Source organism: Arvicola amphibius, chromosome 12, assembly GCF_903992535.2.
Source record: "Arvicola amphibius chromosome 12, mArvAmp1.2, whole genome shotgun sequence".
NCBI classification, from domain to species: domain Eukaryota; kingdom Metazoa; phylum Chordata; class Mammalia; order Rodentia; family Cricetidae; genus Arvicola; species Arvicola amphibius.
Genome location: NC_052058.2, coordinates 140,483,996 through 140,496,339, shown reverse-complemented (window position 1 = coordinate 140,496,339; position 12,344 = coordinate 140,483,996). Strand labels below are relative to the sequence as shown.

General features: G+C 45.6%; 1 protein-coding gene across 4 annotated transcripts in view; it reads right to left on the bottom strand.

The window, feature by feature from the left end:
• LOC119802464 (protein FAM169B-like) overlaps positions 1 to 11,297 on the bottom strand; it is an 82,501-nt gene extending 71,204 nt beyond the window's left edge. Inside the window, exons 1-2 of one of the 4 annotated variants that reach the window (XM_038313392.1) lie at positions 8,325 to 9,570; positions 6,844 to 6,957 (exon numbers count right to left, since the gene is read on the bottom strand). In XM_038313392.1, coding sequence (XP_038169320.1) covers positions 6,844 to 6,880 — 37 coding nt within the window. In that variant the 5' untranslated portion in view covers positions 6,881 to 6,957; positions 8,325 to 9,570. Of the gene's footprint in view, positions 1 to 6,843; positions 6,958 to 8,324; positions 9,571 to 9,613; positions 10,015 to 11,172 lie in introns of those variants that run through there. The other 3 variants (XM_038313393.1, XM_038313396.1, XM_038313394.1) reach the window with 3 other exon arrangements.
• Between the last annotated feature and the right edge of the window lie 1,047 nt (positions 11,298 to 12,344).

The window sequence follows — 12,344 nt, the reverse complement described above, 5'->3', positions numbered from 1 at the left end:
AGAACCCAGGGCCTCCGCTAGGCAGCTGGGTTGTGGACTCTGTCACTGCCCACTGCTGAAATCCCTAGGCTCATCCTTCAGATAGGCAGCACCCAAGAATGCGTGGCATTCAACGGGCTCATCTGACCTGTGTGAGGATTTGCTAAGGGAAACAGATCCACTTCTCAGCAACTGGAAAAGCATCGTGATAACGGCCTTTTCAAAGAGCGCTAGACTCGTGGGTCTAAAATAATGAAGAAGGGAAGGCAGATACTTGCTTTGAGCCTGGTACCAACTTGGCTTCAATGTGAAGAAATAGAAAAGAAACGTGATGTTTCGTGCTTTAAGGCTAAACAACATTTCTAAAGTAGGAGAAGAATTGGGGGAGAAAAGTGGCGAAGTATTTTCGTGTGACACTGCACGCTGAACCTCACGCTGGCAGAGATGTCCAGAGTCCAAAGGGCTTTTACACGTGCAGCTTGTGTGAAAAGGACATCAACCCCACAGAGTCAATAAAGCATGTTGCAGTGACCCTGCATCTCAGATGAAGGAGCAGAGATTCAAAGGTTAAACGGTAGCGAGGTTAAAACTCAAACCCAGATCTTGAATTTCCAGCAGAGCCTTTGGTAGTGACTCACCTGCCTACTAATTTATTTTAAAGGTTTTTATCGTGTGTGTATGAATATTTGCCTACGTGTGCACTGGGTAAGTGCCTGACCGCCACAGGGGCCAGAAGAGGGCATGAGAGCCCCTGGGACGGGAGTTACAGATAGTTATGAGCCACCACACAAGGTGCTAGGAATCCAAACCAGGTCCCCTGCATGAGCAGCAGCTACCCTTAACAGCTGAGCCAGCGCTCATAATACAGGACCAACCACTCGCTTTTAATGGCAGCCAGTGTTCACGGCAGCCCGAGTTCAGGATCCACTGAACTTGCAAAGTGTTCCTAGCAGCGTTGCTCACAAAAGCCCAAAGCTAGAAACAGCTCCAATGTCCCCGGGCAGGAAAACACACACAATGCAGTATATGCTTAGCATACGATGATCAGTTAGCTTTCAAAGGGAAGGGGACTTAACAGCAACTAACCCGGACAGAACTTGAGGACACTTCAGCAAAGGAAATAAAAGTCACAAAAGAAAAAGAATTTTCTACCTCCACTTACATGAACTATCTGCAAGTTCAGCAGAAAAGTGAAACAGATATTTTCAGAGACTTGCAGCCACAGGGTTTCTACTAAAAATGATTTTTAAAAAAAGCCCTGAAAATGAATGGTGGTAATAGTTCATATTGCATTGACCTATACACTTAAATATAGTTAAAATGATAAATTTTATGTTGTGTGTATATTACCGTAGTAAATGAACACTTAAAATACTAAATATCAATCATAATAATGAAAAGAAAAAAAATACTAAATATCTAGCCTTTGCCTTCAAAAGTTTTGTTTTATATAAAAATCACAATACATAGCCATAACTATCCCAGATAGTTTTATTGTGGTAAAATGCATACAGGATTTACCATCTAACCAGTTCTAAAGGACAGTTGTATGACACTAAGCATGTTCATGTCATTGTGCGGTCATCACGACTATCCACGCTAGCACTTCATCCTCTCAGACTGAAAAAGCACACGCCACATCATGGACTTTAACACGCCAGTCTCCGTGACTGCTTTAGGTTCATCATCTGAGCACACAGTCTTTTCCTTCTACAACTGACTCATTTCACTCAGCATAACGTCTTCAAAGTTCATCCTTGTCGTGATGCATGTCTTCTTTCAAGGCAAAATAATAATCCATTGTTGGTAACATTTTTTCTCTCCATTCAACTGTCAATGGGCACGTCAGCTGCGTCCACCTCTTAGATACTATGAAAGAAGCTGCTTGGTTATACAAATACTGTTTGTCAGGTGTGGTGGCACACAGCTTTAATCCCACCCCTTGGAAAGCAGAGGCAGACAGATCTCTGTGAGTTCGAGGCCAGCCTTGTCTACAGAGTGAGTTCCAGAACAGCCGAGGCTACACAGAGAAACCCTGACTCAAAAAAATGTAAATAAACAATTACTGTTCAAGTTCCAGCTTGCAGTTCCTCAGACTACACCCAGAAGATGAATTACTGGACTATATAGCAACTTCGCTTAATTATTTTCAGAACTTCCATACCATTCTTTTTCCTCCCTTCCTTTCTTCCTTTCTGATGGCAGTAGTAAAGACCGAACCAAGGGCTTCCGGCATACTAGGCAAGAGCTGTACCACTGACCTACATCCCCGGCTCTCCATACTATTTACTAAGCTATAATATTTTACATCCCTATCAACAAGACCCAAGGATCCCAGTTTCTCCCCATCCTCAGCAACTCTCCTAGTTTCTATTTTGCTGATGCTTTACAGCAGCCACTCAACGGGGCAGAGGTGGTAGCTTGCCGTGGTTTCTATTTGTGCCTTCCTGATGATTGGTGACATCAGGCATCTTGTCATGTGTTCATGAGTACATCTTCTTTGGGAAGTGTCATTTCAAGTCCTTTGCCAATATGTTCTTAGCATTTGACATCAGCCTTGAAAAATGTGCAAGAACTGGCGAGAGAGAAGTTGGTGTGTGGACCGTTTAATGTTTTATGCAGAGCACACTATGGTAAGAAACTGAGTCTGAGGCGTTCTGAAGAGTTTAGGTGAGCAACAAAGAAGGCTTCGACGAGAGATGGCAGGGAGGTGGCAAGAGAAAGGACCCACGTGAGCCAGGTTTTGGCAACCTGGCTTATTTTAATCTCTCCTTCCAAATAGGCCAGTAGAAGTCGCCTGGCAGCTTTCCGTTGTGATGGTTTCATGAAATAACTCTGAAAGCAGCCTAAGTCTATTATGATTCTAGTATTATCAGAAAGTTAAGCTAAGAAACATGCCAACAGGAGAATAAGACGCACATTCCTCTAAACACTAAATATTTCAGTAAGGTATTATAAAGTCATAATGTGTGGAAAAGCCTTCAAAAGGATAGCTTTCACATAGTGCATTGAAAACTGGAGAAGTGCAAGTTTGACCTTCCTCAATAGTCAGCCACATGTGTGTTTGGGCTAAGGATATGGGTACCAGCCATGAGGCCATTCAGACCTAATAGGTAAAATCTCAAGCAGCTGGGCATGGTGGTGCACATCTTTAATCCCAGCTTTCAGGAGGCAAATGCAGACTGAGTTCTATGAATGTGAGGGCTTTGTGGTCTACATAACAAGTTCCAGCCTAGTCAGGGCTACACAGTGATACCCTGCTTATAGATAGATAGATAGATAGATAGATAGATAGATAGATAGATAGATAGATAGATAGATAGGCAGGCAGGCAGGCAGGCAGGCAGGCAGGCAGGCAGGCAGGCAGGCAGGCAGGCAGGCAGACAAAAAGACTGAGACAAAACAAAAGGTCTCTGGGTGAAATAAACTACCATAGAGGTAGCATAGACTATGACCCAAAAAACTGTACCCATTGAAATAATGCAATATAGAAGATGCTGATATTAAACATAATTTGCAGCTGGGTGTGGTGTCACATGCCTTTAATCTCAGCACTAGGGAGGCAGAGGCAGGCAGATCTCTGTGAGTTCAAGGCCAGCCTTGTCTACAAAACGAGTCCCTGGACAGGCTATTACATAGAAAAACTCTGTCTCATAAAACAAAAACAAAACAAAACAAAATGCTTTATAAACATTTAAATTAAGGATAAAATTATTTAATTAATTAAGGATAAAAGGGGTCAAGACTTCACATTGCCCAATAAGATTTGAGGAGGAAAGGAATGTCTTAGCTGAGAAACTGTCCCAGGATGCAGATCAGACAGACACAGCTGGTAAACTTGGGAAGCAACTAAGGAGAAATCAAGAGTAGAGGGACAAGATATGAGATGCAAGGACAGTCTAATTAAAGCTCTAGAAGGAGAAAAATTAGGAAGAATTAAAATATGAAGAAACTATAAGTGAGTTCACAAGAGACATCCACTCTTAGATTTTGTAATCTTAACCAATGTCCAAAGAAATTCCCACCTAAACAGACTAGCCAAATTGCGCGCGCGCACACACACACACACACACACACACACACACACACACACACACACGACCCTGAAAGCATTCAAGAAGAAAGGACAGATCTTTCTACTTGGCTGATAATAAGTGGACAGCTGCCTTTTCCATACAGCTATGGCAGGCAGGAGACAATGGAATGTCACTTTTAATGAGCTAAAGGAAAATAACATTCATCTTCCATCTCGTAAAAACAGCTTCCAAGACGTTGGGTGAAATAGAAATACTTAGAAACGTATCATCGGGGAGTTTGCTATGAGCACACTTTCCGCAACATTATTTCCTATGCACATTGTCATATAGGACATGAACCTCTGGAAGGAAGAAAAGGCCACTTAAGAAGAGATGGGCACAAGAAAGCAATAATAAACTTGACTACAGTCTAAGCCAATGTCGACCATACAACAAAAAACATTTCACTGAAGGAGCAAGAAGTGTAATAGGGCTTACAGTGCCGTGTGAAAATGGTATGTGTGTCTGGTATTTTCCCTGGGACTTGGACAAAAGGCCTGACTAAAGATACTTAAGGATTCATTTTGGCTCACAGGCTGAGGATAAGATCCATCATAGAGAGACAGGTATGGCTGCAGGAACAGCTCTGTGGTGGCTGGAGCGAGGGTTGGCTGCTCACACTGCCCCCGGATTCAGGAAAGAGAACCAGATGTGTAGATGGGTGTTGGTGAGTGGCTCACTTTCTCCTTCTTGTTCAGTCTAGCACCGCCACCTCCCCTGTCCCTTACTTCCCCCATCCCCAGTCTGTAGGAAGGTGCCACCCACATTCAGGGCACGTCTTCTCCCTTCAATTAAGCCTCTCTGGAAACGCCCTTACAGACTTGCTCAGAGATGTGTATCCTAGGTGATTCTAAACCTAGTCAAGCCGACAGTGTCTATGAACCATCACGGCATGCGAGCTGGGAAGGAAACAATAGAAGGAGATCATTGGAAGGCCCTTAACTTATTCCGGAAGAAGTTAAAATTTGACTAATCACAGAATAAATTAATTAAATATGAATATTAAAATTCCTAAGTTAGTACTTAAAAGAAGAGAAACACGGTTATTAAATTTCAAAATAGAAAAAAATCAAATTGGGGCAAGGATGGAGGTGATGCCACTTGACATAAAAGGGGCAAAAGATGGAAAAGATGATCTGCCTATTAAGTTTAATTGTAATTAAAAGCAGATGATTATTTGTTAATAACAATTTTTCTTTTCCTTTTCCTTCCTTCCTTTCTTCCTTCCTTCCTTCCTTCCCTTCTTTCTTTTTTCTTTCCTTCCTTTCTTCCTTTCTTCCTTCCTTCCTTCCTTCCTTCCTTCCTTCCTTTCTTTCTTTCTTTCTTTCTTTCTTTCTTTCTTTCTTTCTTTCTTTCTTTCTTTCTCTTTCTTTATTTCATTGTGTTTTTTCAAGACAGGTTTTCTCTGTGTAGTTCTGACTGCCCTGGAACTCACTCTGTAGACCAGGCTGGCCTCAAACTCAGAGATCTGCCTGCCTCTGTCTGGGATTAAAGGTGTGTGCCACCACTGCCATGCAAAGTGCTTTTTTTTTTTTTTTTAGAAAGGGTCTCATATATCCCTGCCTGACTTCAAGCTTGCTATGGAGGTGACTCTCCCCCACCCCATTTCTACCTCTGGATCCTGGGGACTGAACCCAGACCTCTGTGAATGCTGGGCAAGCATTCTACCACTGAGCTACACCCCTACCCACCTTGTTTTGTTGTTATTGTTGTTTTGGGTTTTTTTTTTTTTGCTGTAGTTTTGTTTCTTCGTTGGGGTCTTTTTTGGTCTAAGATGTTCTGTCCAAATGTGGTTAGCACACATGTATTGCTTAAATCACTTATAGGAAATCATAAAGGTCAGGTAAACAACCAACCATTATAATATACGCTCTGAACCTAACTAACATAGCTGTACCGTCCACAGCCCCCCAAAAGAGTCCACCCTGGATCCGAATAACAGAGAGAGCACTCCTGGGTAGTGGGCTGTCCTGTGTGAGCAGCTTTATACAATGAAGAGACTACAATGCTAACTTCTCAAGTACCCACCACCGACAAAATATTCAGAGAATGGTGAGAGCCTGTTTCAGCAAAAGCAATGAGGAGATGAACAGAGCTTTCTCTGTTAGCGGAGTTTCCAAGTCGTGGTTACAGACCTGCTTTCCAAGAACAACACATTTATCTTAATTTCAACAAGTTAAGCTGTCTAGGTAGAGACGTGGCGTCCTCCCTGGCAACACACACATGGCTGAAAGGTCTCAGCCCCATAGTGCTCATTCTGGGCACTCAGGGCATGGGGGCTGTCCTGTCTTGAAGGTACAAACACCTGTGAGAGGTTTGTATGTCCTCAGAACCAATGGGCACTGGTTAAATCTGCTTGCTCGTGGGGGGAAAAAAAATGAGGCCTCAGCTTAGGGATATGATCGGATAACTATCGGATACAATGGTTTTAATGGGAGAGGGTTCAAGAGACTAGAGAAAGGGATAAGGCACAAGAAGAATAGCAAGGGTGGGGATATGCCTATATTTAAACACACTTTAAATGGCCTTAAATTCACAAGGCTTTCGGTCCCTCATCCATGCTAGTTGATCACTAACTCTTCTAGAAAGGGAATTGGCTAACCCAGGATTACCATGCAGGCAGCCCTAGACTGAATTTGACCTTAGAATCCCTTTGCTTCAGCCTACAGGGTACTAGGGTTCCAGGTGTACACAGCATTTTAAAATCACAACTGTCCCATCCTGATTAACTATACTCTGAGGCCCAGACCTTCAACTGGTACTGACAGTCCCCGACAACTGTACTCACCTTGAAAGGCAGCTGCCCTGCGACCAAGAGCTTCCATTTTTGTTACAAACCCTTTGTTCCTCTACCACAAAGCACATTCATTCTCTACAGTCCTTCACGTGGAACTTGCAAGCGCTGCACAACAAATAACATTGGAGGAGCCAGGAGCTAGTGAAGGCCAGCCGGCTAGCCTTCTGTCCCACTGCCCAGTGTGAATCCTGGCCACTTGGTCATCCACCCCATCTGACTAGTCCACAACAAGACACCTAGATCTCCTGCCCGAGTCTCATAAAATATCAGTCCCGTTTACTGCAAAGTCTAGCGGTGAGTGAGTAGGAAATGGATGGAGTATAGACACCACAGGACACCAGGAACCACAAAAGGGGAGGTGCACAGACACTCAGCCACTGGGAGAACCTGGCCCTTCTAGGGGTCAGGCAACCCAGAGCCCTGGCCAGGGCACTGTCCAAAACACAGCAAGCTTGAAACACCTGCCTGATTGCAGAGACTCCCTCCCAGCAATCCTTCCTGAATGTGGTGCCATCAAGGGTCTCTGCCCACACCTAAGAGGAACTGCTACCTCCACTGTCTTTCAGGGAGCTCAGGGCACTGACCACAAAGATCCACAGGGGTCCTGTTTGCCCAGAGACAAAAGTCTGCTTGGGTAGGAAGCAAAGGACAATCCTCACAGTCAAGCAGACTTTTAGACAAAGCCCTCTGCCATCCAGTCTTGACTTTCGACTGTCCATCCAGGTTTGAGATCCCAAACCTGCCAAATCCACATCTCCTCCAAGGACACTTACACCACAGGACCACAAAAGATCAGCACTAATGACGGGCGCGATTTAAATTTGTGTTAACATGACGTCTTCTCTAAACACCTCAGTCAACTGACTCTCCCAGCTACTTGGACCACCTCTTTCTCAACTAGAGGGAAATTTCCACTCTCTGAGGAAATCCAGTGTCTCTTGGGTTACTTTGTCCTGGCTGTTTGCTTACAGCCCTACGAGTAGAACACGGGGCTTCAGGCATGGTAGGAAAAAGCTCTGACCGGAGCCATAGACCCAGCCCTGCCAGAAACCTCCATACCAATGCCCAGGGTTGTTGCCACTTAGTGGCCAGATAACCCTACTCCATCTCTGGGCCCCAGTTTCCTCACTTGTACGTAATCTTACTATTTGAAGTGAAGGTCAGTTAAGGTAAGCCTGGGAAGGGCTCAGGACAACACCTGATATAAAAGCGCTCCTAAAAGTAAATGAACCAAAATAAAATAAAATAAAATAAAATAAAATAAAATAAAGGTAGGGGCAGTTGCCCCAAAATCTTGTGACCAGAGTTCAATCCCCGGGTGTGACGTGGTGAAAAAGAGACCTTCACCTAACACTAACGTCTTCTCTTGTCTCTGCAAATACTTTCCAAACTATACCTGGCCCCTTAGAGTCCTATGACATGCCTCCCCCCGCCCCAGCTCTACTTCTGGGCCACTCTGGCTCCACACACACCTCAGGTCCCTCAGTATTCAGCTCTCCACTGCTTCTTTACCCTCTGGTGCTGCTCCCTAGGGTTCAAAACTGATAACTCAACTGGTGGCCAGTGGTAGTTCATAGGGTGTGGCACTGTTGGGAGGGGTGGCCTTGCTGAAGTGGGTGTGGCCTTGCTGGAGTGGGTGTGGCCTTGCTGAAGTGGGTGTGGCCTTGCTGAAGGACATGTGTCTGTGGGAGCAGGCTTTGAGGTCCCTTTAGTTTAAGCTTTGCTCAGTGTCGCAGCGCCCTCCTGCTGCCTTCTGATCAGGATGTAGCTAGCAGCACATCTGCCCGCATGCCTCTATATTCCCTGCCACGATGATAACGGACTGCACCTATGAACTGTAAGCGAGTCACCCTAAATAAATGTGTCCCTTTATAAGAGTTGCTGTGGTCGTAGTGTCTCTTCACAGCAGTAGGAACCCTAACGTATGACCTTTGACATATGCAATGCTTTCAAAAGGACACGGGAGGCCTCCAAACCAAGGTCCCACTCACTTCTCTCTTGTCCCCTGACACTCTTGTCCCTTTCTGCGGTGGGTCATACAAACTGCACGAGCTTCTGTCTTGCTTCAGCCTGCTTTCTAGCTCTGTTAACCATCAATCCTCTCTGCTTTATTATTTTTATATAGTTATATATTATTATTATTTTTGCTTTATTATCCTCTCTGCTTTATTATTTTTATATAGTTATATATTATTATTATTATTTATGCTTTATTATCCTCTCTGCTTCATTAGCAGCACGAATTATCAGAAAATCCAACTTTTCAAAAACCAAAATGAACAGCTTTCTCTATGCTCACTACTAATGACACGGGGACCAACCATGAATTCCCGTGTACACAGGGTCCCAATTAATTCTTATAAGGCAGTCCAGTCTTTAGTTCACAGACAGGGAAGAAGTTCAAGGTAAAAGATGAGGGTGGTAACAGGACCAGGCTGTGTCTGGTTTTCTCCTTTCTTTCAGCTCTGTTCTAAGCTAAAATGACAGCAACAGATGGCCCAGTGGAACCTAAGAAGGTTTTGGCATCAGGGAAATTAAAAACATGTAGAGAGGAGGGAGAGAATGGATGCGGGGGGTGGGGGGCGACTTAAGGCATGTCAGGATGTAAATTATTGTGGGGTACCCTCAAATCCCCTTTGGACGGTACTGCCCCCAAACCAAAGCCTCCTGCAGACACAGAGCACAGCTGCCACGGGAATGTCACATGTCCTTCCTCATTTTTCAGCGGCGACGCTAAGCGGAGGCTGGCATGTGGCCCTACCTGAAAGCATAACTTCTCCTTTCATGCTTCTCCGCTCAAAGAAAGGGATTCCCCAGTCGACGAGATTTGCCCAAGCTGTTTCTGGAAACAGCTATCAAAGCTCAGGCAGCAGTTCAACTATGCAAGCCTCCGACCCATTAGGAGCTAACACATGTGGAAATGACAAGCGCGAGACTGCTGTGTGTCATCTGAACCGTGGGTGACCATCGAGACCACAGCAAAGGTCGAAGCGAGTACAGGAAAATCCATAAGCTGCTTTCGGCCAACTACACTTTTCCAGAAGGTGAAATTACTATTCTGTTTCCTATTAAAATGCCGTAGGGCTGGGAAGGCAGATCTCGGGAGCAGGAGCGGGGAGGCCCTTCGGCTCTGAGCATTTCCCTTCCAGGAGGGAGGGAGGAGAGACCAGAGTGTAACCAGAGATGGCGGTGCTTAATAGGCCCTAGGGGGCTTCTCCTGTTTTGTAGATGAGGAAGATAAGATCAAAAAGCAAGCCTTCACCCCCTTCGTTCTAGTTTTCCAACACATAAAACTGGAAACAGCACACGCTATCCAAGCCTTTAACACTAACTTTCTAGAAAAAAAAAAAACTAAGCTAGGACAAAACTAAAAAACAAAAGAGGAAATAATACCACTCTTTCCAAAATCAACGACAAACTTTTTCTTAATCTCTAGATCAACTAAAACTTTAATAATCCATATAATTAGCTAGTGGCTACATTCTCTCCTTATCTTGTTCACCTAAAAATAGAAGAAAAACAACCGGACTGCAGCAGTTACGGCAGGCCATAAAAACTAGTGGCTTCCGGTGCTGCCACAGGCTTCCGACAAAATGCCAAGAGGCCCCAACATGATACTCTATAGAGAAAGTGGCCCGGCACGCCCGATGTGACTGCCTGCCGGACAGGGCCAGTCACCTGTGACCAGGATGCCCAGCAAAAGCCTGGAATGGCATCACCTGAGGCCTCAGAGGGGCCGGCTCAAGGATGCATCTTCAAATCCAGGTTCCCCCGAAAGCTCGCTGGGCAGAAGAGGCATTGTAGGCTGTGTGCCTGGAGCCTAGAAAGAGGCTGGCACCAAGCCTGGGCGGCAGCAACACTTCCCCTCTCAACCCAGGCCTCAACCCGGGTCCTCTTTGCTGGGAAATGGGCACCAGTTGCTGTGCGGAATTCTCCCCACCGTGGGGTTCCTATTTCCCAGACTGACACTGGGAATCTAGCCCAGAGCTCTCTCCCCAACCACGCCAGCAAGCCCAGATCCAAGGTCCCAAGGCAGGTGTTGGAGGGTGGGGAGCAGCCCAGGGGGTACCCAGCCCACGGGGTACCCAGCTCAGGGGTACTCAGTTCAGGGCCCTCGAGGGCTTCAACTCTGGAGGTTCCTCCTGCAGTTTCCGCTGACCCGGGACTGAAGTGATCAGAGGACGCGGGGAGACCTTCAGCCCTGCTGCACACCGCAGGCTGCAATGGCGACAGGTGCGCGGCACTCTGCGGGCTAGTGTCCCCCGCCGCCGCGCGTCCTTCGCTCTCTGTCAGCTACTCGGGGCACGCGGCACCCCTTACCTGTGGCTCCGGGAGCGGCTTCAGCCGACATGCTTCGGTTCAGCTGGTACAGCGTCTGCCACCCTGTCGGCCTCTACCTTCTAACCCCAACCCCCATGGCCACCACCTCTCTACCTCGAGCTCCCTTGGGGCTGCCCCGCCCCTGCCACCTTCCCAGGGGCTTTCTCCTCAGTGTTTGACTCCGGGCCTTCTTTATCTCCTCCCTGAGGACCACAGCCCAGTAGTCTCATTACCACACGTTGACTCCACAAAGTTTAAAACAAAACAAAACAAAAAAGAAAAGGAAAAGAAAACGGTGTTCGCACCAAAATAGAGTTTACTGTCCTTGAGCGACCACAGCACACAGGCACACACCCTCTTCCCCACTGTCCCTGTGGTCAGCTGGCTAGAGTCCCTTCACCTAGGTCTGTACTGGACAGATTTTCTGTCACGGCCCCTTCTATTTCTATGTGTAGAAATCGTTCGCATTAACCCTTTTTTTAAATTTTTTTTTCCTTAATACATTTGTATTTCTTATCCTGAACTGTACTGATCCTACCCCTAGATGGTGGCTTTGTCCTTTTTCTAACTCAGAAACAAGTTGGTGTGATTCATGCAAAAGGTGATTTGAGATAAAATATAGATACAATTCTTTGAAGAAAAAAAATACAATGGTGAATGCAGAGATTCTTGCTGTCCCAGTTGCAGAAAAATAAGTAAGGAATGTGGTCCCAGCCCTGAAAACGTCAGTTACACCATCCCGTCTATGGCTCTGGGAACATTGACAAAGAGATCTAGGAAAGGGAATGAGAAGGGAAACAGGAGGTTGAAGGAGGAAGAAGGATTAATCCATCAGTTGGAGAACAGTCTGGGTAATCAAGGAGATCCTGTCAGGGGAATAGTAACTGGAGACACAACACAATTCCAGGGTGGTTATAGCAAACTAAAGAATTCTTTTCAGATTAGAAAACAACCTTCCTCAAGACCCAATAATACCACTTTTAGGTAAATATCCAAAGGATGCTCAATCATGCCACAAGGACATGTGCTCAACTATGTTCACAGCAGCTTTGTTTGTCATAGCCAGAACCTGGAAACAACCTAAATGCCCCTCGATTGAAGAACGGATTTTTAAAAATGTGGTACATTTACACAATGGAATACTACACAGCAGAAAAAAATAACTACAGCTT